The sequence below is a fragment of the Clupea harengus genome, chromosome 6, assembly GCF_900700415.2.
Source record: "Clupea harengus chromosome 6, Ch_v2.0.2, whole genome shotgun sequence".
Lineage (NCBI taxonomy): Eukaryota > Metazoa > Chordata > Actinopteri > Clupeiformes > Clupeidae > Clupea > Clupea harengus.
The window spans coordinates 26293338-26316177 of NC_045157.1; the positions used below are offsets into that span (position 1 = coordinate 26293338).

The 22840-nt window shown below is 42.1% G+C and overlaps 1 protein-coding gene across 6 annotated transcripts in view; it reads left to right on the plus strand.

Annotated features, from left to right (window-relative positions):
* The first annotated feature begins 14144 nt into the window (after positions 1-14144).
* LOC105888990 (protein unc-13 homolog C) overlaps positions 14145-22840 on the plus strand; it is a 101017-nt gene continuing 92321 nt past the window's right edge. For 5 of the 6 annotated variants that reach the window (XM_031569594.2, XM_031569597.2, XM_031569598.2 and 2 more), the window contains exons 1-2: positions 14657-15046; positions 18092-22060. In XM_031569594.2, the coding sequence (XP_031425454.1) occupies positions 18343-22060 (3718 nt within the window). In that variant the 5' untranslated portion in view covers positions 14657-15046; positions 18092-18342. Of the gene's footprint in view, positions 14504-14656; positions 15047-18091; positions 22061-22840 lie in introns of those variants that run through there. The other variant, XM_031569595.2, reaches the window with a different exon arrangement.

Genomic DNA, 22840 nt, shown 5'->3' on the forward strand with positions numbered 1-22840 from the left:
GGTGGTGTTGTACAGTTAGCTTGCTAAACTGGCAGGCAAACTATGTGTAAAAAATGCTGTCACCGGAATATCATACACAAAAGTTCCATAATATTAGTTGTCAGTTTGTGACATTCATTTTAGACAACTTAGCAAGATAGCAAGGAATTTAATGTTTGTCTGCATCCCACTGAAGCACACATAATTCTCAACAAAACCATATTTTGTGCCCTTTGTACAAGATTTCCACTTTTTAAAGTAGGTATTTGTAGGTATATCATTATTCATTTCTAGGGGACTGAACCCATGTGCTGTTGATGATGGTTTCCCTGAGATGATTTTTAGTGCGGTCTCATCATGTTATCTTTTCAGACCTTAGTGGGTATAACGGGAGTATTTATCTGTCACATTTATGGACATGACCAAAGACCATCCAAATGGATTTGAAGATTCCATTTGTATCAGGTTATATACCAAACTGCTGTTCTAATTTACTGCTGCATAAGAGGGTTGTGTGAAGCTCCGTATGAAAACAGTGTATTTTCCTTAAAAACAAAAAACACACACACACGACTTCAATTGATGCTATCATAAAATTGTTCTGTGCTCTAAAGCATGAGCTGGTAGATTATTAGAAGAAGGGATTTAGAACAATGTACTTTGTGTTCATTGTAGTACATGCTTATCTGTGGCCATCCCATCCTATGGGTTATGATGAAGCCATAATCCTGCCCTATCTACACCGATGCAGGTTATGTCTAGAAGCTAAGGTAGCAGGGTTTGTATATGTTTGTTTTACTTGCTCTGTGTAAAAACTGAATATACATATAAGGTAATATGGGGGAATATATTTGCATGTTACTGCTATTGGAAGAATATGCTGGGCTAAAGCAACAGACGACCTGCACTTCTCAATCCAATCCATTTCTCAAAAGCAGACAGCTGAGACGGCCCCCTGTCTAGAGACAGTAGCCATCTCAAAACCTGGGCAGGGAAAAAATGATAGAGAAAAGAAAAAGCTTTTCAAAAGAGCTTGATGGATGGGTCCATGTGGAGTCTAAATCCCATCCAGCCATCTCCACTTCCTGTCAACGGATTCCTTTGGGAAACTAAACCAAGAAGAAAGTGACTCAGAAACCCCCTCCCTTTTTTTATTGGGCAGTTTTAACCTCTTCCTCTACACAATCACTTGCAGCACATACATTCACGCACATACGTTTTACTTTGGTTACATTTAGATAATGTCATGTAACAAAGTATGATATGGCATGATGTTTACCTAACTACTCCTGACTGATAACTCGTATGATATGATCTTATTGTTTATTTTTGCAACTAATAATATCTTAGTTTATTACATTATTCATATCCATCAGATCACCTTTTTGACATAGCATTTAATACTTGACTGATTTATGTCTGACTAGTCATTGTAAAGCAAAATTAGCACATATTCACATATTCTCCTCACTTCATACAACTATGGCTGTTGACTGTGTGACAGTGCCAGTATAGTTATTGTTCTTCAATGGCTTTCTGTAACTTTGACTTGGTGCCTCTCCAAGAGCAGCAGACTCCATCTGTGCATTCCTGTGTTCCCTCCTTACAACATTACAAGTCATTCATAGGAAGTAGTCCCATTTCCCCCATCTTGTGCTTTCTTATAGAGTCAAAAATGGAAGCTGGGTTGAAATGGGAAGAACCAGCATTGTAAAATAGTATGATTGATACTTGTTTTTTATAGCATGTGTGTTTTTATCAGTGCTATGTCAAATGTACGACAAACAAAACAATCCAGAGAAGAGGACTTTAAAATTAGTAGCGAACTGTATTAACACAAACCATGGTTTCAAGAAAACCCCATTCTCTGAGAAGATAATAGAAAAGATGATAGTTAAAAACAAAAATACAATGAAAAGATACAAGGTACTCCCACAGACAAGGTGATGTTGTGCCAGGAGCAGAGCTCCATCAGAAGCCTGTGGCACTCGCCATGTCTGCTGCAAACAGGTCCCACTTCATTTAGATTTAATAACGTGAAAGCCCTGGAGGCACAGCCTTTATTTAAGTTCTCATTTCTCTAAAAGGAATTAGATCCCTAACTGGATTTGAGATAACACACTTCAGTGTTGACACGCCAATTTCAGTTGAAAGAGTCCTGTCACATTAGATCATGTTGACAGCAAGCAGTGAGGTCAAAAGAAACGTGTACCATAACAGCATAAACGGCTGTTCAGTGCCCCCCCACCCCCCAACACATCTAGAATTTTGATAAAAGATTTTCTTCTGTAAGAAATTCATTGTTTTGATGGGCACAGGTGTAATATTTTACCTGCATTATAATTTACAAATATATACATACAAATATATGGAGGACTTGTATGGATCATCTGATAGAGTGGGACTGATTTTCAGTGCCGTACCAATGACATAACAGTGCCTCTCCACACTATGATGCAAGCCCCCCTGCCACAAAAAAATGGCAATCGCATGGCTCTTTTATTTTCTATTTCATTAAATGTGTTTAGAACGGCATTGCTTGATAGGGGATAAATTGTCGAAAGATTTCCATTGGACATCATTAATTAAAATGTGTAAAGAGCATACTCCTTGTCTCTGTACACCGTCTCCTTGTTTTTTTTTTGTCTATGTAAGGTCCTTACATTCTTGCAGATTTTGTTGTTCAGTACAATAGATCATATTTTTAGCATCAGCCTCTGTGTGGACTCCATCTTTATATGTGTTCATCAGAAGTCTACAGCAAAGACATTCAATTACATTTCAAGGAAATGGTAAGCGTTGCTTTGCACAATTGACTTTAGTGCTGCCCCTAATATTCTGGTTTGAAATGCAATTCAGGACAAGAGACGATAAAAGCTCAATGACCCATTTTGATTTCTTGCAGTTTTTAGAAGATTTAAAAGTGCTAAGCATCAAGAAATATGCTGCATAAATTAACTTTCATCAAAAAATTATAAAAACAGTCTTGTAAATAAAAAGCAACAAACAAATCTATTCAATTAATAAATAAAAATAGATTGATGTTAAGATGTGAGTGGTAGAAGTCAGCCTGTAAGAGGAAACCCAACATCTGTTGAAGGAAAGCTATTCATTTATCTCTGTGATGGATGCATCCTTCCTGAAACTGATCTGCTGCACTCAGTGCAGTGCACAGTGGTGTGGTCCTGGATGTGCAGGAAGTCTAGTGATCCATTGTGTGGAATTTCCTTTCATCCATAGTGGGAATCACAATTCAGCGAGCTTATTCTGCTCAAGCTCCTGACCTACTGCACTCCACGTACTCATCTCACAATACGTTTGAGTGGATCTCGGTACAATGACAAAGACAAAAGTATGCAATACTGCATTGAGATGAAAAACAGGCTAAAACAATTCACATATTTTCCTCTAAAATATATAATTTGCATTGAGGTTTTTTCACATGTGAAGCATGACCGCACAGTCTGGTTCCCGCTACAATGCAACCTGATAGCAAAAACTGACTGGTAACCAATAAGACATTCGATATCTACAGCACCGTTGAAAATGTATGTTTCCGTGTCTCTTTCAGAGTCTGGCTACATGGGCAGAATACCATGGCCATTGTTCCACCTTCACGGAGGCCACTTTGTCATTCTTGGATGGACTTCTCCTCTCCTTTGTGACGTTCTGTCTGGTGATATGAGTTGTACTCTGAGGCGTGTATAATACCTGCTCTATAAATGTCCACCCACTCTCTGGTGAACATGCGAAGCACCCCACACTTGGTATAAGCTGCTGTGCGATTACAGTCCTGTGCGTGCTGGGAGATGTGAGTGGGCTTGGTGTTGTGAGGCAGAAGAGCCCAGGAACACTTGAGGGCATAATGCTGGTAATTAGAGGTGTCCACAAACCCTACATCATGTCTGCTTTCGATTGGTTTAACCTTTAATTATGATACCACTTGCTATGCTGCTGAGGTTTAAAGTTTTATCTCAACTGTCATGATATTTATAATTTTATGTCTTGAGCCTTGATCCCCAACGCATCCCACTCCTCGTTACTGAGGAGTAAATCGGCTTTGCTCGGATGGAGTGCGCTCACGCTAACGTGGAAGTGTGTGGTAAGAGCACAAATAATATGTGAGCTCAACATGCATGCAGCCTAAATATGACTCATCTGCTCGTGTGGTGCCCTCAGATTTGGCATTATCATACACAGTCAGAGGAGGCCATCTTTGCAAGAATGAGCATGTGAAAGGACACGATACACTTCTCTCCGTTATTTTGATAGGGTTGACTGCATTCTTGAAGTCCATGTAAGGTGAAAATGTGGGTCCGCATTTGATGCTGTGTACTCGCATTACCTCAGGGATATTACCATCAGTGAAACCCAACTAATAACACACTGAGTGCTGAGTATTATACTGTAGATTTATAGATAATGTCATAAGGAACATTGGTATGAACTGGATGGTGGGTCTTTGTACATTTTGCCCTCTTTATTCTATGAAGTTTGTTTTAGTTGTTCTGTACTATTTTGTTCAGTTAGTTAGTTGTTTAGTGTGGATGGTGGTGAACAACAATTCCAAGTCTTTTGAATCAGTGCCAAGGTTTGAAAACTATGCCTTTACATTTCAGGAATAATGTCCCGAGACAACACCACACAGTTGTTATTGGAAATAAGTGTGTCACATGGGACATAGAAAGACATAATGTAATGTTTCTTTCTCACAACGGATGCTAGTTGAAGCTCAGAGTGGACTGAAATAATCCTAAAGTGGAGCCTCGCCACCCTCACAGACCTGCCCCAGTCCCCAGGGTGAGGGAGAAACCAGGATCCAGTATTGACCCTATTTTTGGGCCTCAATGCAGCCGGACAGACCAATCCATCTTATCGACCATTTCCACTGCAGAGACATGGCAGCAGCCCCAGTACCTGGGCCAAGTAGGAGCCATTTACAGTCCCTGCAATGGTAACATTTACCCCAAACATTTTACTGAGCTGAACACTGCTGAAATGAACTTTTGTATTGTTTTATTATTTATTCTTTTCATAGAATCTTCAGATGGATATTCCCATGCTCACTTGGGCTGATTTATTGTGCCAGAGGGATGCAGGGTGGCTTCAGAGCTGAATGGATGAGGTCAGTGGGCTGTCTTAAAGTGAAATGCTACATAAATGGTGGATTGCTGACATTTGCTGCACACAAATTAGATGATCTTGTCCATTTCAATAGATTACAGTTTAGTACTGCTGTCCTGCGCTGCTCATACGTCTCTATCTCCACCCTGGATGGCTGGAGGGAAGCGGTGCCAAAGCAAGTTAACTAAGGTGGTCATGACCTAGGGAAAGGGATGTGTCTTGGAATGAAAGATTAGAATTGCGATGAAGGACAATGAGGTTTGCCCAATGTACACATATTTGCACTGCAGATTAGTTGAAATTGGTTTCCACTTTATGTAAGCAAAACTCACATCTTCCGTGAAACATTAAGGAAGCTGGGCACACTTTTTAGCATATATGGAAAGTATTTCAGTTGTAGTATTACCATATACTGTGTGTATCCGAGTATGCTTAATATGTGAAACATGGAAATGCATCTTAACATCATGGCCCAGCAGGCTGCATTGCAGAATATTCATATACCGTAGGTTTCACTTGTAGGATTAACCTAAGGGCAGACTACAGCAGGATATCAGAAGTATGTTTACTAATCCCTAATGTCATTTTATATGTTCATCCAATCGCATGGAAGAGAGTCTGGGAAGCATGTCTCAGTGCTGCGTGCAGAAGTACACTGACAGATGCAGACACTCTGGGATAAACCCAGTTTAGAGTGATGTGCTCTTTTGAAAATGCATTACCCTCTGAAAAAATAAATGACCAGCATCAGGTGTAACTTAATTACCTGTGTGCATCGTGAGGAGCACGGAGGTGAGGCAAGCTTAATTCTGAAGGAATTTTATTACCATCACTTGCAGCTGCCAAAGAAAACCAAATGATCACTGTCAGACAGATTCTTTCGGGGCATGAAGCCTGCCTCTGCCTCTCAAACAAATCAGGTGCAGTTATTGATTATACCTTAACCCACCTTACATGATGCAATAGTATTGATCCAGCTTTGTTCAAAATATCTGTGTGTTGAACAGTGCAGCAACTGTGTAGAGATTATTAATGGCCAAGAGGGAGACGCACAGTGCAATATGAAGGTCTTCAAAGGAAGGTTTGACGTGAGCATGATGGATAGCTGGGTGTAAGACTAAAGAGGAAAGAAACAATTCTATATGCATGTTGGTTAATCTACACATTTCTAAAAGTTTTTGATGGATAAAGCAATTCAATGTAAAGATAATAAGATGATGATAATGTGTTTAGGGCTTACATGTTCATCCATGCTATCCAAGAATATATGTATTTTTTTAGCACCCATTTCTTATTAGAAACATTCTGGATTTTTACTACTGTTTAAGGTAATTATTACCAGGGCAATTCTGAATTAATATAGAACGATAACAATACATTTTTTTTTCTTTTTGTTGCATATTTCATGTCTTATGTTTTTAAATAGTACATTTCCTCCAGCTGGTCTGTACTACTTTTGAAACGATTAAAGCTTGTAGCACTGTAAAAACATTTCCTGTATCCATTTAAAGAAATTAATTATTCCAGTCTTTATAAACGGTGTCTGCCTCCTACCTTATTGACACTACGGAATATTTAAGTACAAAATGTAATCTGATAATAAGCTTAGTTGTGTACCTTTGCCAGTGTGGGGTCAGACTGTCCCATGGCTGGACCGGCGCCAACAGAAACTACAGTAGCATTGTCAGCTGAAGTGCATTAGGCCAGGATGGGCCTGGCAGCATTTATTTTGACCAGAATTGGTGCCAAATCACTGACCTATAGCTTGTCCTGGACCTGTCTAACAGAAGATGTGGAGACTGGAATCCAGCCATTAAACCTATTGCCTTGTATAGACATTGTTTGTGCTTTAATGAGCTGACCTATGCACATAGGAACTGTGAATGAAGAGCTTTTGACTGCCACACACCAAATATTGGCTACCCTCAGGAGAACTAGGGGAGAAGAGGGCGTTATTTGGCCAGAGCTCCAATGATTTCCATTGTGGTACCATCTGTTGTTTATCATGGCTTTTGCCCCTGGCCTTCTCTGTCATGTTAACACTGTTTAGTGGAATGTATAGTTTATATGAGACTACAAACAGATTGCACATGAATGTTGAAAAACTCTGGTTTTGTTCTAGGTTTACTGTTGGTAAACAAAGATTTGATACCTGAAGGTAACTCTTCCCCACGACTGTGGGCATGTACCTGGCGAGTGGCGACTCATACATATCTAGTGCTTGTGTGTGTGTGTGTGTATGTGTGTGTATGTTGTTCTTTTGTAATTCATGGAGGTTGATGATAAACACTGCTATCATCAGCCAGATCATCATTTTTAAAGTAACTTTGATTTCAAATCCCACAGTAGTTTGGTGAAAATAACCATATCAAAGGTATAGAAAATGTTGTGTATAATTATTAGCTATCCCATTTTAGGTTTTACCAATTTATATACTAAATACATATTCACATTTCCATGAAAAGTGGAGTTTACTTTACCAAATACCGTACATTGAGAAATTGAACAAATATAGCAACTCCACAAATAACTCTACAGTATTTCCAGTCCTTGATCCACCAGATAGTACTTTAAGAAAATGTAAAGCATTTGGTATGACTAAAGAATGAATAAACAGCTTTTCCAACTCCCAAATATAACTTCCATTAAAGTTTTTAAATCAGAGCACTGTTTAGTATGTTCTCAGTTTATGCAAAGCACACAGTGACAGAAATGCTGAGGGCTCCTAGACTATAGCTCCTAGCGGTTTTCTCGGCTGATGGTGGTTCCAATCAGCCTTGACTGTTAGAGACATTGCTGTGCCAGGGAGCAGTGAGCACGTAATGTGGGGGAATGTCGCTGTTCATTTGAGGTTTTCTTTTTTTCTTCCCCAGAGGAGAAAGCAACAGAGCATCCCAGAACAGCCCAGAAGAGTCTCCCCACCTGTGATGCTTGCCTTGAGGCACGAGTCCGGTAGGTGCTGACATGGGGTCCCTGTAGGGAGGCATTCATAATCTGGGAAACAGGCAGTCCATCACTCGCTCAGCTTCCTGTCAGCAAACAAAACACCCTGCAGGGAAGTTGCTTGAGACAGCAAGTGTCTCAAGCAAGTGTTTTGTTTTGACAGCAAGTGCACCTTTCTAAGAACTTGGTTAGAACTTCATTAGGCTACAGATGTTGCTGTGCCAGTTTTGGATAAAAGGTGTGAATGTCCAGCACATGAAAGGAACCAGCCTTGAATTAGTTACTGATTTCACTTAGTCCTAGTCTGTGTGTTTATATTCCACCTCACTTCGTTTGAAATGATCATATTCGCCAAGCCTTCGCACTTACCTACTGCACAACATCTGGCTAGTAGGTAAGGATAGCGGCTGCAGAGGTGTACAGAAATATCAGGCGAGGTGGAGCCAAGTTTCCAGAGCGTTGATATAGAACAGTGATTCAACTTTTAAAGGGTAATGGTCCCCAAGGTGTCTCGTTACATGAAAATACTGGACAAGGCGGAGGCAAAGCATTAACACCACTTGGTGATTTTGAGAGTACGTTTTGCTTATCGGGGGGCGACAGTGGTACAGTGGTAGAGAAGTCGTTTAGTAATCAGAAGGTTGCTAGTTCGATTCCCTGTCGAAGCGTCCTTGAGCAAGACACTGAACCCCTAATTGCTCCTGATGTGCAGTGTGCCATCAGTGTAAATGTAAAATGTGTATACATTGTAAGTCGCACATATGTAAGTCGCTTTGGATAAAAGCGTCTGCTAAATGACTAAATGTAAATGAAATGTAAATGCTTATCGGGTAGCTGGCCTGACTACATGGCCTGACACACTCCCTGAAGGAGCCTTTATCAGTGGGCAGGTTTTCAATCAACCATTATTTACTGTGTTGTTATAGTTACCATTCAAAGGTTCCAGAGCATCGATATAGAACGGTGCTAAAACATTTCTACGGGATTTCTACTTCAGAGGTTTGCTGTTATACAGAAATATCGGGACATCTGGCAGACGATCATAAAAGAGAGATTTCTCATCCACGGGGTATAATTAAACAATAAAAAAGAAAAATACATCTCAAGATAAATCTACGGAACTCTGGTTAAATACAGGCTAGCTGTGTTTTTAGATGACGCAGCAGTGCTGGGATCAGGGAGGGACTACATAGATGGCATACACTGGCATACAATCACCATCAAGTAAATGTCAGAGTACTGGAGAAAAAGTCCAGCATATTTGGAAAGAGTTCTTCCCAATGGAGCTGTAAGCATGATCTTTATACATGTCTGAAGTGAGCTCAAGGTCTCTACATTCAGTAGTGGAAGACTAGCGGTAGGCTACAGCACAGCAGCTTGCTTTCTGTATCTAGCAGCTCCAGCAATGCTCTAGACACTTATTTTACTTTTGACTTGTTTGTCAGCTCCTTCTTCCTGTAGTAAAACACACCTGCACCAGAGGGAATCTGCTCATCTTTGGATAGAATCCTCAAACAGATAAAACAGTTGCATCTTTTGAAAATGTCCTGGGCTCGTGTGCTCAATCCTGTATTTACACAAAGTTGACTCACAATGGCTAAAGGGGTTGGTGTTGTCAGGTGCTGAGCCGTTGGATGCCAGAACTCCCCAGTAGCCTTTCGGTCGCTAGCTGTTGAGTGTGTGTGTGTGTGTGTGTGTGTGCTGAAGTAAACAGGAAGGGAGAGGGCAGTACCCACGGTGCTTGTGAATTGAATTTTCTTGCCTTGGCAACTCTCCCACACGTGGTTGCCTCAGCTAAACTGTGTGCTCACTGTGTTTGGCTTCGTAGAGGATTATGATGACTATAAAATGACTTTCACAATATCAATTATTAGATTGCTACATGAGGGCAATAAAACACTACATTTCTTCATTTTTCATAACTGAATCAAATAATAATCCAAGGGGAAATTCCCTGAGAGGGAACTATATATGACAACTGTAAGAGCTATATGAGTGCCTGTATTTTTCAGTGTCAGTCTTATTTCGTTTTAATAGATATCCCTGGGGAAACAGGTGGCCATAATGCAATTAGTGCTGCAGTTCCCATTATCCCTAGTTAAGAAGTTAATGAGCAGCTCATCAGACAGGAACACGTATACTGCGGTTCGTTGCATACTTCACAGAAATCAGTTTTACCAACTATTGCAGACTCCTGATTTGTAATGACCAATGGGTTTTTTATTATTATTTTTGGAAATGTGAGATCCTATTATCCTTTTGAACACTCTGAATTACCTCTCTCTCATTCCTGCCTTTCTCTCTTCACCAGTTATGGGGGATGTACACACTGCAGATACAATGAACCGACATCACCTTCTTATCCAGAGAATCAGCCTGTATCAAATGGAGACTGATTGCAAGTGAATTATCAGTAAAGGCTCACATTCAGTAACATACTCAAAGATGGCATTCATTTCTTCTCTGAGCACACAGCCTTTCCCTCGATTTCTTCTTTGATATCTTTTATTTTCAGAGTCTGCCAGTCGTCTGCATCTCGCAGAGAAAATAGCAGGGTTTGCTTTTCAGTGTGTATTTCCTTCCCTCTCTGAGTCTTTGTGGTGCAGGTGTGGTGATGTAAAGGATAGATTAATTAGCTACATTCCATTGGCTTTGAGCACTGACTGCATTTAACACACTCCAGCTCGCTGTTTCCCTTCCACACTGGGGCAACTGGAGTGCTCGCAAGACAGAACTGCCGCAAGTTGTGATTTTTTTTTTTTTTTTTTCTTTTTTTTCTTTCTTTCCTGTGAATTCGTTGCATTTTCCTTATTCTGTCAAGTACATTCTGGAGGGCACTTATGTGCAGTGGCATCCTGTATTCTGCAAACCATCTGGGTGAACAAGAAGAGTGTTTAGGATCCTGAGGGGACTGCTGGGGCTGCTTGCTTGGTTCTGAATGTACTGGTGTGCTGTGTTCAGATCTGTGCTTAAAGTGTAGAGCCCAATCAGCACACTCCCACATACCTCTCTGGTGGATTCCTGCCGGGCAAATGGAGCACAAATGCTGGAGTTCTCTCACAGAGAGTGCCGGAACAGCTAAGAACTGGACTTTATCTCCCCAGGTGTTTTATATTTATTTATTTATTTATTTATTTGGATCTACTACACTATTGATGTCTCACACTATTCCCTCATACTGGAGCCTCTTTGACAGCAAGTGAAACTGAACAAAAGGTTTACAAGAAGCTAATTCTTACTTCACAGTTGATATATCTGGACATGTTCTCATGGTATGATATATCACCAATTTTCTTTCAATGATACTTGACATGGAACACCTGGAAGCATGAGGGCGTCCTTTTGATGATGCTCAGTGGTGTTCTTTTTTAACCATCATCATCTAGTCGGGTTCAAAATAACAGATGTTCATGAACAGGTTACCTCGGTAGTAGACTCTTAAGGCTACAGAACAAAAGCTCGAAAAGCCTTCATTAGCAACACCCTACAGATGGTTTATTCGGTATCTAACAAAGGATTGTGTGCACCTTCTAGTGAAGTCTCTATTGTGGAATTGCTATGGCTACAAAAAGGTTGCATCAGCCTGTTTTGGCATCTGAATTTATGGGTCATGGACTCGGAGACCTGTTACAGGCTTATCCTCCTTTATTAACTGGACCAGGAGCTCACTAGTGGGAAGAGAGGAGAGGATTTTATCTGCATTGCACCAATCCACAAGGCGTTGGTAGTGTTCTAAAGACTAACTAAAGATTGACACAAAACATCAAAGCAGTTACCATCTCTGCAGCAAATCAGGTCTGGCCTCTTTGAGTAACATAACCATTCATTTATCTGTAATATATATGCAACTTATAAACATTAGAAAATGCAAAGTATAGTAGTAGTAGACCACTATACTTCTATAAGTTGGCATGGACCAATTTTTTTATCACAGAACAGTTGTAGTTGAACTCCATCTCCCTCCTTGAGCCTGCAGTATTTTCTTCTTCTTATGACAGAGACTTTTCAGAAAACAGAGCACGCCTGTGATGTACAGGGCAGGAGGCCTCATATTTCGTTCCCTGATAGTTGACCTTTCACTCCACTGCCATCTATAATATTCTGAAATGTCAGAGAGCGAGCGATTCTACCTATTACCGCTCCTCATATTGGGTCAAATGGGCATTGCGTATAGGTGTGACGATAAACAAGAATGTGGTCCTCTTGTGGTGCTTTTTAAATGCCACATCCTGCCATAAGGATTTTATTTTTATTCATAGCTTTGATTTATCACCCATGTTAATCTGATATGGTCATGCTACTGTAAGCACAGGATATTTGATAATCTCACTCTTATTTTGAGCTTAGCATCCATGTGCTTGAATCCAACTGCGTCTTTAAACCCACGAGAGTCCATCTATTTACACTGGCACATATACAGAACATGCTTGTGATCCCAACTGTTTACATTCAGTTGATGGTTAAGCGTGGGGCACTTAAACATGTAGCTCTGCTTCCAGAGCTACCATATGTAGGTCACTGAAGCGCTACGAACGTGCTGGGCTAGCTGTATGCTCAGGGCTTGATTTGTGATTGGGCCAGATGCCCAGGTGGTTGTAGTTCTGGTCGAGTTGGCCCACAGACTCACCAACAGACAGTGGGAGGATCTCTCCAGTCAGTATGAGATCCCTCACATTTCCAATTTCCTTCGACGCCACAGAAATCGGAGCATATGCCATTATGGAACCTTGGCTTCCACGCCAGTGACTGTTGGACCTGGCCAGGTCAAACATTATTCATCTCTGAAATGACTCGTCCATTTTATATCCTTACTGATAAAACCCTATTTTGTTGCATTTTATTCTGTTCATAAGATGCACTCTGAGATTCTTTTGAATGAAGAGTGCATTACAAATAAAATAAATTATTATTATTATTAAGATAGGTATTTTTTAATGATGATTAACACACCATACCTCACATAAGATGGCTCAGTCTGGGTGTGGATGGCCCTGTGGTGGATATCCGTTGGATGTTTTTCTCTGTTCAGTGCCGTGTGGCTTAATGGAAAGACAGAGAGAGGAGAGTGAGAGGAGCGAGCCTGAGCCTGGGGTTAGTGTGGTCCCCAGTGTCGGCCTCAGAGAGGGAGCATTATGCATGCATGAGCCTCTGTGATTGGCTGTGTTTACGCACTGGCCCCAAAGAAGCACTCACCATTGCATGTGCCCACACTCACCATTAGGGGGCGAGCACCAGCCACACAACGTTAGACACTTAATCTTTCAGTGGGTTTGTGTCTCATTCTCCTCCATTCTTGTTTCCTCTGTCTCAACCTCTCTATTTCTCTCCTCTCCCTTTTCAGTCTGCAATCACTCTTCTTTCCCACTTTTTCAGTTTGTCTTGTCTGCTCTCTTTGTTCTATTTCCCCCACCCCTTTCTCCAATTTTCACTCTCTTCCAGCATCTGTGGAAGCTGAAAATGCAATTTTGGTCCAAAGCAAGACAATTAGTGAGAATTGTGTGAATGACATATCTGCCATTACCACACATGACACAAATATAAATGCTTTTAGCAGAGGAACCAAATTCAAACTCCATAACTAGCAATTAGGGTTTAGTCTAAATACAGTGTCGATCAATAGTGCAAATCATTTATCATAATGTATATCTCACACTATGAATAACGTAGTGTTCCTTCTACAATTGTGTATAGCTTGTGTTTATTGCAGTAAATCGACATCAAAATCACTGCATTCATTATTAAAGGCATTTCATATATATTTTCGTATAATTGCTGAAGCTGAGAGTGGCAGACTCATTGTGGGTAAATGGGAATGCAGGTGATAATAAATTCCAGATGATTCCATATTTAAATGATGGAAGCGAGAGCAAGCGGCAGGAAGAGGGGAGGGGGCCATAGACTTGGGAAGAGGGAATGGGGGAACACGAGAGAGCGGGAGTCAGGGCAGGAAAAGGGAAGGGAAGAGAAGATCCTGAGAGATTCCTCTGGAACTGTGGTCCAGTTGCTGCTGGAGGTCATGTTGGGCTGATGTGGCGGGGGAGAGTGAGACACGGCTGTGGCTGCATGCCATCCCCAGGCAGATGGGGGGGGGGGAGCCTCTGACCGCTCGTAGCGACGCCGGCCACTGATGTGGCTCCAGTGCTCTTCCCCTCCCCGCATCACATGCACCTAACCCACCAGCCGCCGCTCCCACTAAGCACATTACGCTCTGTCTGCCACCACCACTGCTGCTCTCCACCACTTGCTCCACGCTCCACACTCCACACAGAGACTCTATCTCTCTATCTGAAAGGAGACTAAGGGGTGTCTCTTGGACCCAGGCGCCATCTGCACCGCTGTGTCTGGACCTTCTGAGGAGGGATTGATTGAGAGAGTCCCACAGCCTACAGGGGAACCACATCGGCATCAGCACCACATCTACATTACACTGGGAACGACGCTGGGAGAGAAGAAACAAGTGAGTGCAAGTGAGCGAGTGAGTGAGAGAGAGAGAGAGAGAGACGTGCTTGCACACGCGCACACTCACACACTCACACACAGAGATACAGCGAGAGAGAGAGAGAGAGAGAGAGAAGGGGGAGAGTGTGAAAGAAAGAGGGGGCAGAGCAGAGAGAGGAGGAGAGGAAGAGACATCGCTACTGCTGCTGCTGCTGCTCACACACACACGCACACACACACAGACCATGGAGAACAGACTTGAACCCAAGGCTGAGCATATCCCCTGACTGCATCCAGAGACAGCAATGGACCGGGCTTGGAGAGGAGTAGGCGAGGGACTAACGGGGTACGCTGCTCCTGTTGCCACTCGTTAGCAGGCGGCTGCTCGCTGTGCTGTGCTTTGCCGTGCCATCTCTATCTCCCCCTGCCACAAGGAGGGAATTCTTCACTCGTCTCCTCTGGAGAGCACAGCCCTCTGTTAATATTTGATACAGTGCTTCCATGCAGTAGGAAAGGAAACGGAGGCTGGATAGAACAGGGCTTTGCGTTGGATCTGATACAGGTATGTTGTGCCTCAGTATCTGCTATGTGTGCATGGAACTGGTGCTTCTTGTTGCTTCATTTCTCATGCTGGGTTTTTCAAAGGTTTATGCGTAGGGTCTTTGCTGTGCAGAATGTGTCAAATACTGTAGATGAATACATAGCTTGGTATGGATGGTCACATTTGCATGTCATTTTCACTGGCTATTGCTATGCTGTGCTACACTTTGTAATTAAAACAATTGGAATATCTAGTAGAATTTTGCATGCAATAATACCAGTAATTTATGAAACATGCCATTAAGTATGCTATGTTGTATATTTGGTCTTGGGCAAATTCACATGTATGACTCAAGTCATTATGGAGATTAACCCGTTTCAGCGTGGATGTTGGGTAAAGGCATGATTCGATCTCTCTACCATATTATTGTGGTGAGGAGAGCTCTGTGGTTCTCTAAGCTCCCGGGTCTCAGTAATCCATCACTTCTCTCTGCAAGACCTCGCAATCTGCATGTGCCTGTAAGCTTGCACTGCTCACTGATGCAGAATGTGCACATATTAGTGTCCGTTAAATGCACGCGGACTGAGACAGCCTTTTAGCCGCTTTGATGCGTGGTGACACCGAGATTCGCCCCCAATCTCAAACAAACAGGCAAAAACAAGCCATTGCATGCGATATTAAGTCACAGTGTCTTCCTCTTGGAGAGTGTTTGTGTGCAAACAGAAAATCCTCATGTTTTAAACACACTCCTCACACCGGGGGATGTGGGGGGGCTATGGGCTGAGCCGGCGGTGATAGTGGTAGTGTGTGTAGTGTGGGAGTGTGGGTGGGTGGGTGGGGCTCCTCCCAGTCATCGACTATCTTAAATATGCATCAGCGGGAGCTGAAGTTGTCACAGTCCTCCCTGTAATGCACAGGTCAAGCCCTCTGGTGTCTGCCCCATATTGATATCTCTGTCAGAATTTTGCCACCGTACCGCCCCATCCCCCAACCCACTCAATGTCAGAATGAAGCACCCATGGGAGATGGAAGCGAGGAAAAACGATATGTGTTTAATATTATTACCAATGATGCCTCACAACGCTATTGTTGAGGCACCTTGTCCAAGGCTAGTGCATGCCAAGCAACAAAATATGATAAATTAGCCATGAGAATGAAAATGTGAATAGATTATTTGAAATGATGTACTAATATTCATCACTAATGGTTAGTTAATGTTGAAAGTCCAGTAACACACAATAATTGCACAGCCTGTTCCTTCCGTGTTATCTGTACCAAAGCCAATGGATTTCTTTTTTCATGGGTTTCTTTTTCATGGACATAGATAAGCCATTCTTTGGTCTTATTTTACTACATGGTCGAGTGAGTGGTTATAAATTGTACAGGTACACACACAGGTACACACACACACACACACACACACACACACACACACACACACACACACACACGCACTGATCCCAAATGTGCAAACACTCACCATGTGTATTATTTGTTATTATACCTCAGTGACAAGAAATGCGATTTTTCTGATTGGCTGGCAGGTGTCCCGATATTTCTGTATAACTGTGAAGCACATCCAGTAAAAAAGTTCAATCACTGTTCTATATCAATTCTCTGGAAACTTTGAATGGTAACTAGAACATATTAAGTCACAGTTGATTGAAAAGCTGCCCATCAATAGAGGCTACTACTGTGAGTGTGTAGTCCGGCAAGCTAATGAATGGACAAAAGGAACAAATAATCTAATTTTGCCAAGTGGTAAGCATAGAAGTAAGCATAGAATCAAGTTAAAGGATTCGTGCTTAGCAACAATGGAATAAACTGTAACCAAGCAGCGCGGGCAAAGGAAACTACTTCTTTTCCTTCCACATCGTCCAGTATTATCAGGACACCTCAGCGTCCCTTACTAATCCTAGCGTATTTCCAGTCACTTAAGTAGGGGCCATTTCTTGGTCTCAAATATTTGATGGTTTGGCCCTGTAAATGTTGAATGAGAAATGATTTGTACTATAAGTAATACACAGTCCCACTGAACAAACAGACCTGCTATTATTCTATAATAGCTGCAGCCGAAGAGCTAAAGGTTAATGGTGATATTGTATTTTCCAGTACATTTGAGGTGAACATTTTGCTTAGTAGTTATTATGCAGAACTGCGCATCTGTACACATGGAACACTGGACACATGGAATTCTGAACTCTGGAATTAATGTGGCTCAGCTGTCAATTTCTGCATTATTTTCTGAAAGAAATTGCATAGGAGTTACAGTAATTGTATTGATCTGAGGGTTGCCATTTATGACCTCAAATATTGGTTTAGATCCACTGTTCTCGTTTTCAAATATAGGTACAAGTTTGTGTGGGTATTACTGCATTAAAGTCTATCTTTGCCTTTTGTATTGCTTCTGTGCTGGCATTGATGATCTACACAGGAAAAATTATCAGATGGTCTTTCAACATGCTGAATGTTACTTGGCAATGCGTATTATCTCCTGTTCTGTACAGGAAGTAATGTGTGCTTGTTGTGATACACTGGTAAATGAGCATGGTTAACCACTGAGCCATAGACTGTCTGATGTGAATCTGCCATAGTGGCCTGCAAAGGCGCATGCTAACACAGCATCATGAGCATTGATGCAATTAAAGTAATTGCCTTTCCCTCTTGTAAAGTGTTCCTATCAGTGGTCCTTGGCCGTTACGGACTTGACAAATCTATACACATAACCACGAGGAGCACATAGGGGAATTCACCTCGTGTTTGTGTATGAGACATGAAATTAGCCCTGGTCTCACTCACCATATAACTCAGAGGGCATAAAATAGATTCGGAGACCCCAGGACCACCATTTTGTTTTCATTGTTATCAACATGTGTTGATTACATCATGACCTGCATATATTAAGTGTCTTAAATTAGCTGTACCATGCCTGCTATTTTTTACTTGGATTTTACACTGAATACCAAATATGAAATGTCATTTGAAAGGCCTGTGACACTGTTACAACATATATGAATTGCTAAAATATATGAACACTAAAATATATGAATTGCTTTCCCTTTGCAGGTCATTTTGGATGGTCATGAGGACAGCGGTTGGATTTACAAGATATCTGGCACTCCACAAGGACATACAATATTTTAGCTTGGCATGACTGCATGTAAGGACAAGTCTTATCAAGAATCTTCTCTGTCCCTCAGGGCTGACTTTCAGAACTCATAAGCATTTTATGTGCTTGTTGTTGGACACAATTGGATTTTAACACTGTTGTGCTTCGCTGCATCTGGAGGAAAGAAATAGCTTAAACATTGCCCTCCATGGTTTCTGCCCATCTTAAAAAGCTATCATCTTACATTATAAAGATTTGTAAAGGAATGTTTACAAAGAAACTGGCAAATACTACAAAGAAGAAAGAGAGCAGTGAAACTAAAAAAGAACCCAAATTGACCCCTGAATCGCATGCTCGGAATCCAACATTGTCCACGGCTCTAAAAAGCACAGTGAGAAAAATATCCAAATGCTCCTCTGCACGCAACATTTCTCTTGAAGACGACGACGGAAAAGCGGACTGCTCTTCTCTTTCTCCAACCTTTAGTTACCGTGTAGCCATCGCTAACGGACTACAGAAAAATGCTCTCTTGAACAATAATGAAACTGTCTTTCACGAGGTCTTGTCCATTGATAGTAGTTACTCTGACTCTCTAAGTGAGGCCAAACTTGTCCATAGATTCGATGAACAAAAAGCTTTTACCATGCCAGTGAGAAGGAACAGGAAGAGCCTGATCAGCCTTGCCCCCTCGGACGGGAGTTCAGAGGGTGAGCGGGTTGAACGCTCCAGTTTGCATACACTTCGGCTTGGTGCACTGCGAAAGCTGAGAAAATGGAAGAAGAGTCAGGAGTGTGTCTCATCCGACTCCGAGGTAAGCAACTGGAGGAAGACTCTGGGTATCAGGAGCAAGTCTCTGGACAGGGCCGGCCGTCAGCAAAAGACCCCCAACCTGGAGCCTGGCTCCAGTTCCACAGGCTGCATCAGTCAGACCCAGGATGTGATGGAGATGATCTTTAAGGAGCTCCAGGGAATCAGCCAGATTGAGACCGAACTCACTGAGCTACGAGGCCACGTCAACGCACTCAAGAACTCCATTGATGAGATCTCTAGTAGTGTGGAGGTTGTGCAGACTGAAATTGAGCAGCTCCGCACTGGCTTTGTGCAGTCGAGGCGAGAGACACGCGACATACACGATTACATCAAGCAGATTAGCCATCAGACCAACAAATCTACACTGAGATTTCTAAATGTGCCTGAGGACAAGTTTGAAAAAACAGAGGATCTCATTTATCAAATTCTGAGGGAGAAAATGGGTTTTGCCGAAGCACACAAGACACTAAAAATTGAACTGGCCCATAGATTAGGACAACAAAGAGAATGTTCGAATGCAAAACCTCGCCCTATTATAGTTATTTTTTCATCCCCACCAGACAGGGATTTAGTTTTAAAAAAGAGCTATAAACTTAAAGGAACAGGTATATCAATCTCTACTGATGGCTTTGGCCAAGAAGCAAAAGAGAAGAAAGAGAAAGGGATTAGCTCCTCACAAACTTATGAGAGTATGGATATCAAAATTTCAGCCAAGGAGAAAGCGATGACTGAGAGTGATGACTGGGACTCGATGGAAAGTGATAAAGAGTTAGATGAACTTAGCAAAAATAAATATGCAATGGTCACCAAGCCAGTCCATAAAAGTAAGTCAGACAAAAAAAAGTCTCATGACCGTTCTGATGACACGGCATATGTCAGCTCAGTGCATTATGCTGACGATAGCTACGATGACCCTGATAAACAGAGCAAGCCTTATTATACAGACATAACCCCTGGATGGCTCTCTCAAAGCGAATACTCAACACCTAAACTCAGCCGCTCTGAGTCTGACTGCTCCAAACTATGCCAGTCTTACTCAGAGGACTTCTCTGAGAGCCAGTACCTCAGCAGAACCAATGGATGTCTTCTTTCTTCTTCAGATCAGGAGCTATGGCAAAGGAAACAGGAGGACATGGCTTCAGCTTGGTATGCAAGTCCTCCCAGTCAGACCTTGAGCCAGGAAACCCCACCCTATGTAGAGCCAAATGAATTGGAGACGACTGAAACCATTGACAGTGGTGTAAGCAATGGACTGGTCTGCATGTCAGGAGACCGCAGCCACTATAGTGGCTCGCAGATTTCCCTGCAAGGTGATCTCTCTCCATGGAAGGACTGGCATCACTTAGAACAAGGTGCAGACTCTGGCCTTGATGCGTCCACTGATCAGAACATAGTTTCAGAGGTCAGTAGCCCCTTTGACCCATCAGCCAATCCTGGCTTCCCAGAGAACATCACAAAATGTCTGGAGGTGGATTTGCAGTTTGAGGGGGAAAACTACATGACACTCGACAGCACGCCGTCCACTGAGCCTGTAGTCGACAGTGAAATTGTGGTTGAAGGTGAACTCATGATTGAAAGTGAGCCTCTGATACAGAGCAAGCCAGTGATGATAACCAAACCATTGAAAGAAAGCAAGCCTATTAGAGAGAGCAAACCAGTCAAAGAGATCCAACCAGTTAAAGAGAGCAAACCAGTTAAGCAAAACAAGCCTGTTATAGAAAGCAAACCAGTTAAGGAAAACAAGCCTGTTTTAGAGAACAAACCAGTTGTGGAAAGCCAACCAGTTGTGGAAAGCAAACCAGTTGTGAAAAGCCTACCAGTTGTGGAAAGCAAACCAGTTGTGAAAAGCCTACCAGTTGTGAAAAGCCTACCAGTTGTGAAAAGCCAACCAGTTGTGGAAAGCCAACCTGTTGTGAAAAGCCTACCAGTTGTGAAAAGCCAACCAGTTGTGGAAAGCCAACCAGTTGTGGAAAGCCAACCAGTTGTGGAAAGCCAACCAGTTGTGGAATGCCAACCAGTTGTGGAAAGCAAACCTGTTGTAGAAAGCAAACCTGTGGTAGAAAGCAAACCGGTGGTAGAAAGCAAACCGGTGGTAGAAAGCAAGCGCGTCACTCAACCACAACTTCCCCCAAGCCAACACTTCAAAGAAGTTAATGTCAATCACTTTCCACAAAATCAGAACAAAACAGCTACTATGTACCGCAGTCAAAGTGAAATCAGGACAGAAAAAACTGAAGACGTGCCTAAATCATGGAGTAGTAGGCTCAGTATAGACCTCACTGACAAGAGTAGTAGCTTCACCTTCCCCGGATTTGGCAACACCCTGCAGCGAGCCAAATCTGCATTGGAGGTAGTCTGGAAAACAGGCTCTCAGCCCACCAGTGCCCCCACAGAGGAACCAGCCAGCTCCTCATTCATGGGCCGCTTTAGGACCTCGTCCCAGTCCACAGTCAATGACTCCAGCACCACTATCGACTCAGATGTGTACACCGATGCATTTTATTACAAGGCAGAGGATGAGGAGCAGGGGACTGAGCAACCTGTCGACAATGAAACACACTATGTTGAAGTGATGGAGCAGGTGCTTGCCAACCTCGAGAACAAAAGCAATGCCACTGAAGATGAGGAGGAGTACCAAGAGCAATACCAAGAACAAGAAGGCTCTCAGGACTATGATATGTCCCAAGAGGACAGCAATATTGTTCTGGAGTATGACTGTAGCCTCGATGACCAGTACGAAGAAGAATATGTCGAGGACTATGATGACAACCAAATGATAGAGGACACACAAGACTATGAAGCCATGGTTGAGTATGTGGATGTGATTGAGGATGGAGATGAGAATGACGAGACTGAAGACATTGATGAGATTGAAGAAGTTGAGGAAATTGAAGACACTGAGGTCATAGAGGAAACCATGGAGATTACTGAGCTAGAGGCGATCAAAGAAGGTGTGGAGCAAGAGGATGAAAACAAAAACATCCCTGAAACTACACCCGTTCCACCTCCAGCTGAAGCTCCACCCAAAAAGCGAGTTCGTCCAACCTTCAAAGAGGCGGCGCTGAGGGCCTACAGGAAACAGATGGCAGAGCTGGAGCAACAGATTCTCGCAGGAGGTATGGTGTTTGAAATGAAATCTATTCTGCAGTTCAGCGGTAGTTTATAAGCACTGTATTTATGAAATACTCTCTATGGTATAGTTCAGGCAACGTCATGTTCTTCAGGGATAAAATAAATTGTAAATCCCTTCAAATCATCTAAGGTAGCAAAGACAAGTTGTATGACAAAAAGCAGCTGTACTTCACATTTTGACTCCATCAAAGTACACTCTGGGCTATGTGAACTTGGTTATTGAACCTCTCAGTGATGAGGACACACTTCTTGCATTAGTTATCATCCTATTCTCTCACATTTTGTAGAGTAGGCTGTTATTCAACTGGCCACTCTGAGTTTTTTTTTATACAATGTATGGTAAATTGGCCTATTAGAAAGCATGAGGTTTTCCTTGGGTTTGAATTAAAAATGCAATAGATATGAGAGGGTATAACACCCACGTTCCCTTTGCTGCCATCACTTCTGTAAATGTGAAATGCTTACACGGTCTCCATCTATTACCGTCAAGCTTCACTGACACATGGCTTTCAAACATGAAACTATTTCCTCTAATTAATTTTACAAGAAAGCTTTGTCATCACCTTTATGTACTTGATACAAAGCACAAGACATATTACCAGATTGCATTTTAAACTATATTTAATGTTAGTGATCACAATATTTGTAGTGCAAATTACTTACAAATGATGTACCCATTATAGACCATAAATAGGCAAATTGTGGAATGGTCACAGCTTGTGTGAATATCCGATTATAAAGTGATAAGTCAATCACTCTATAAG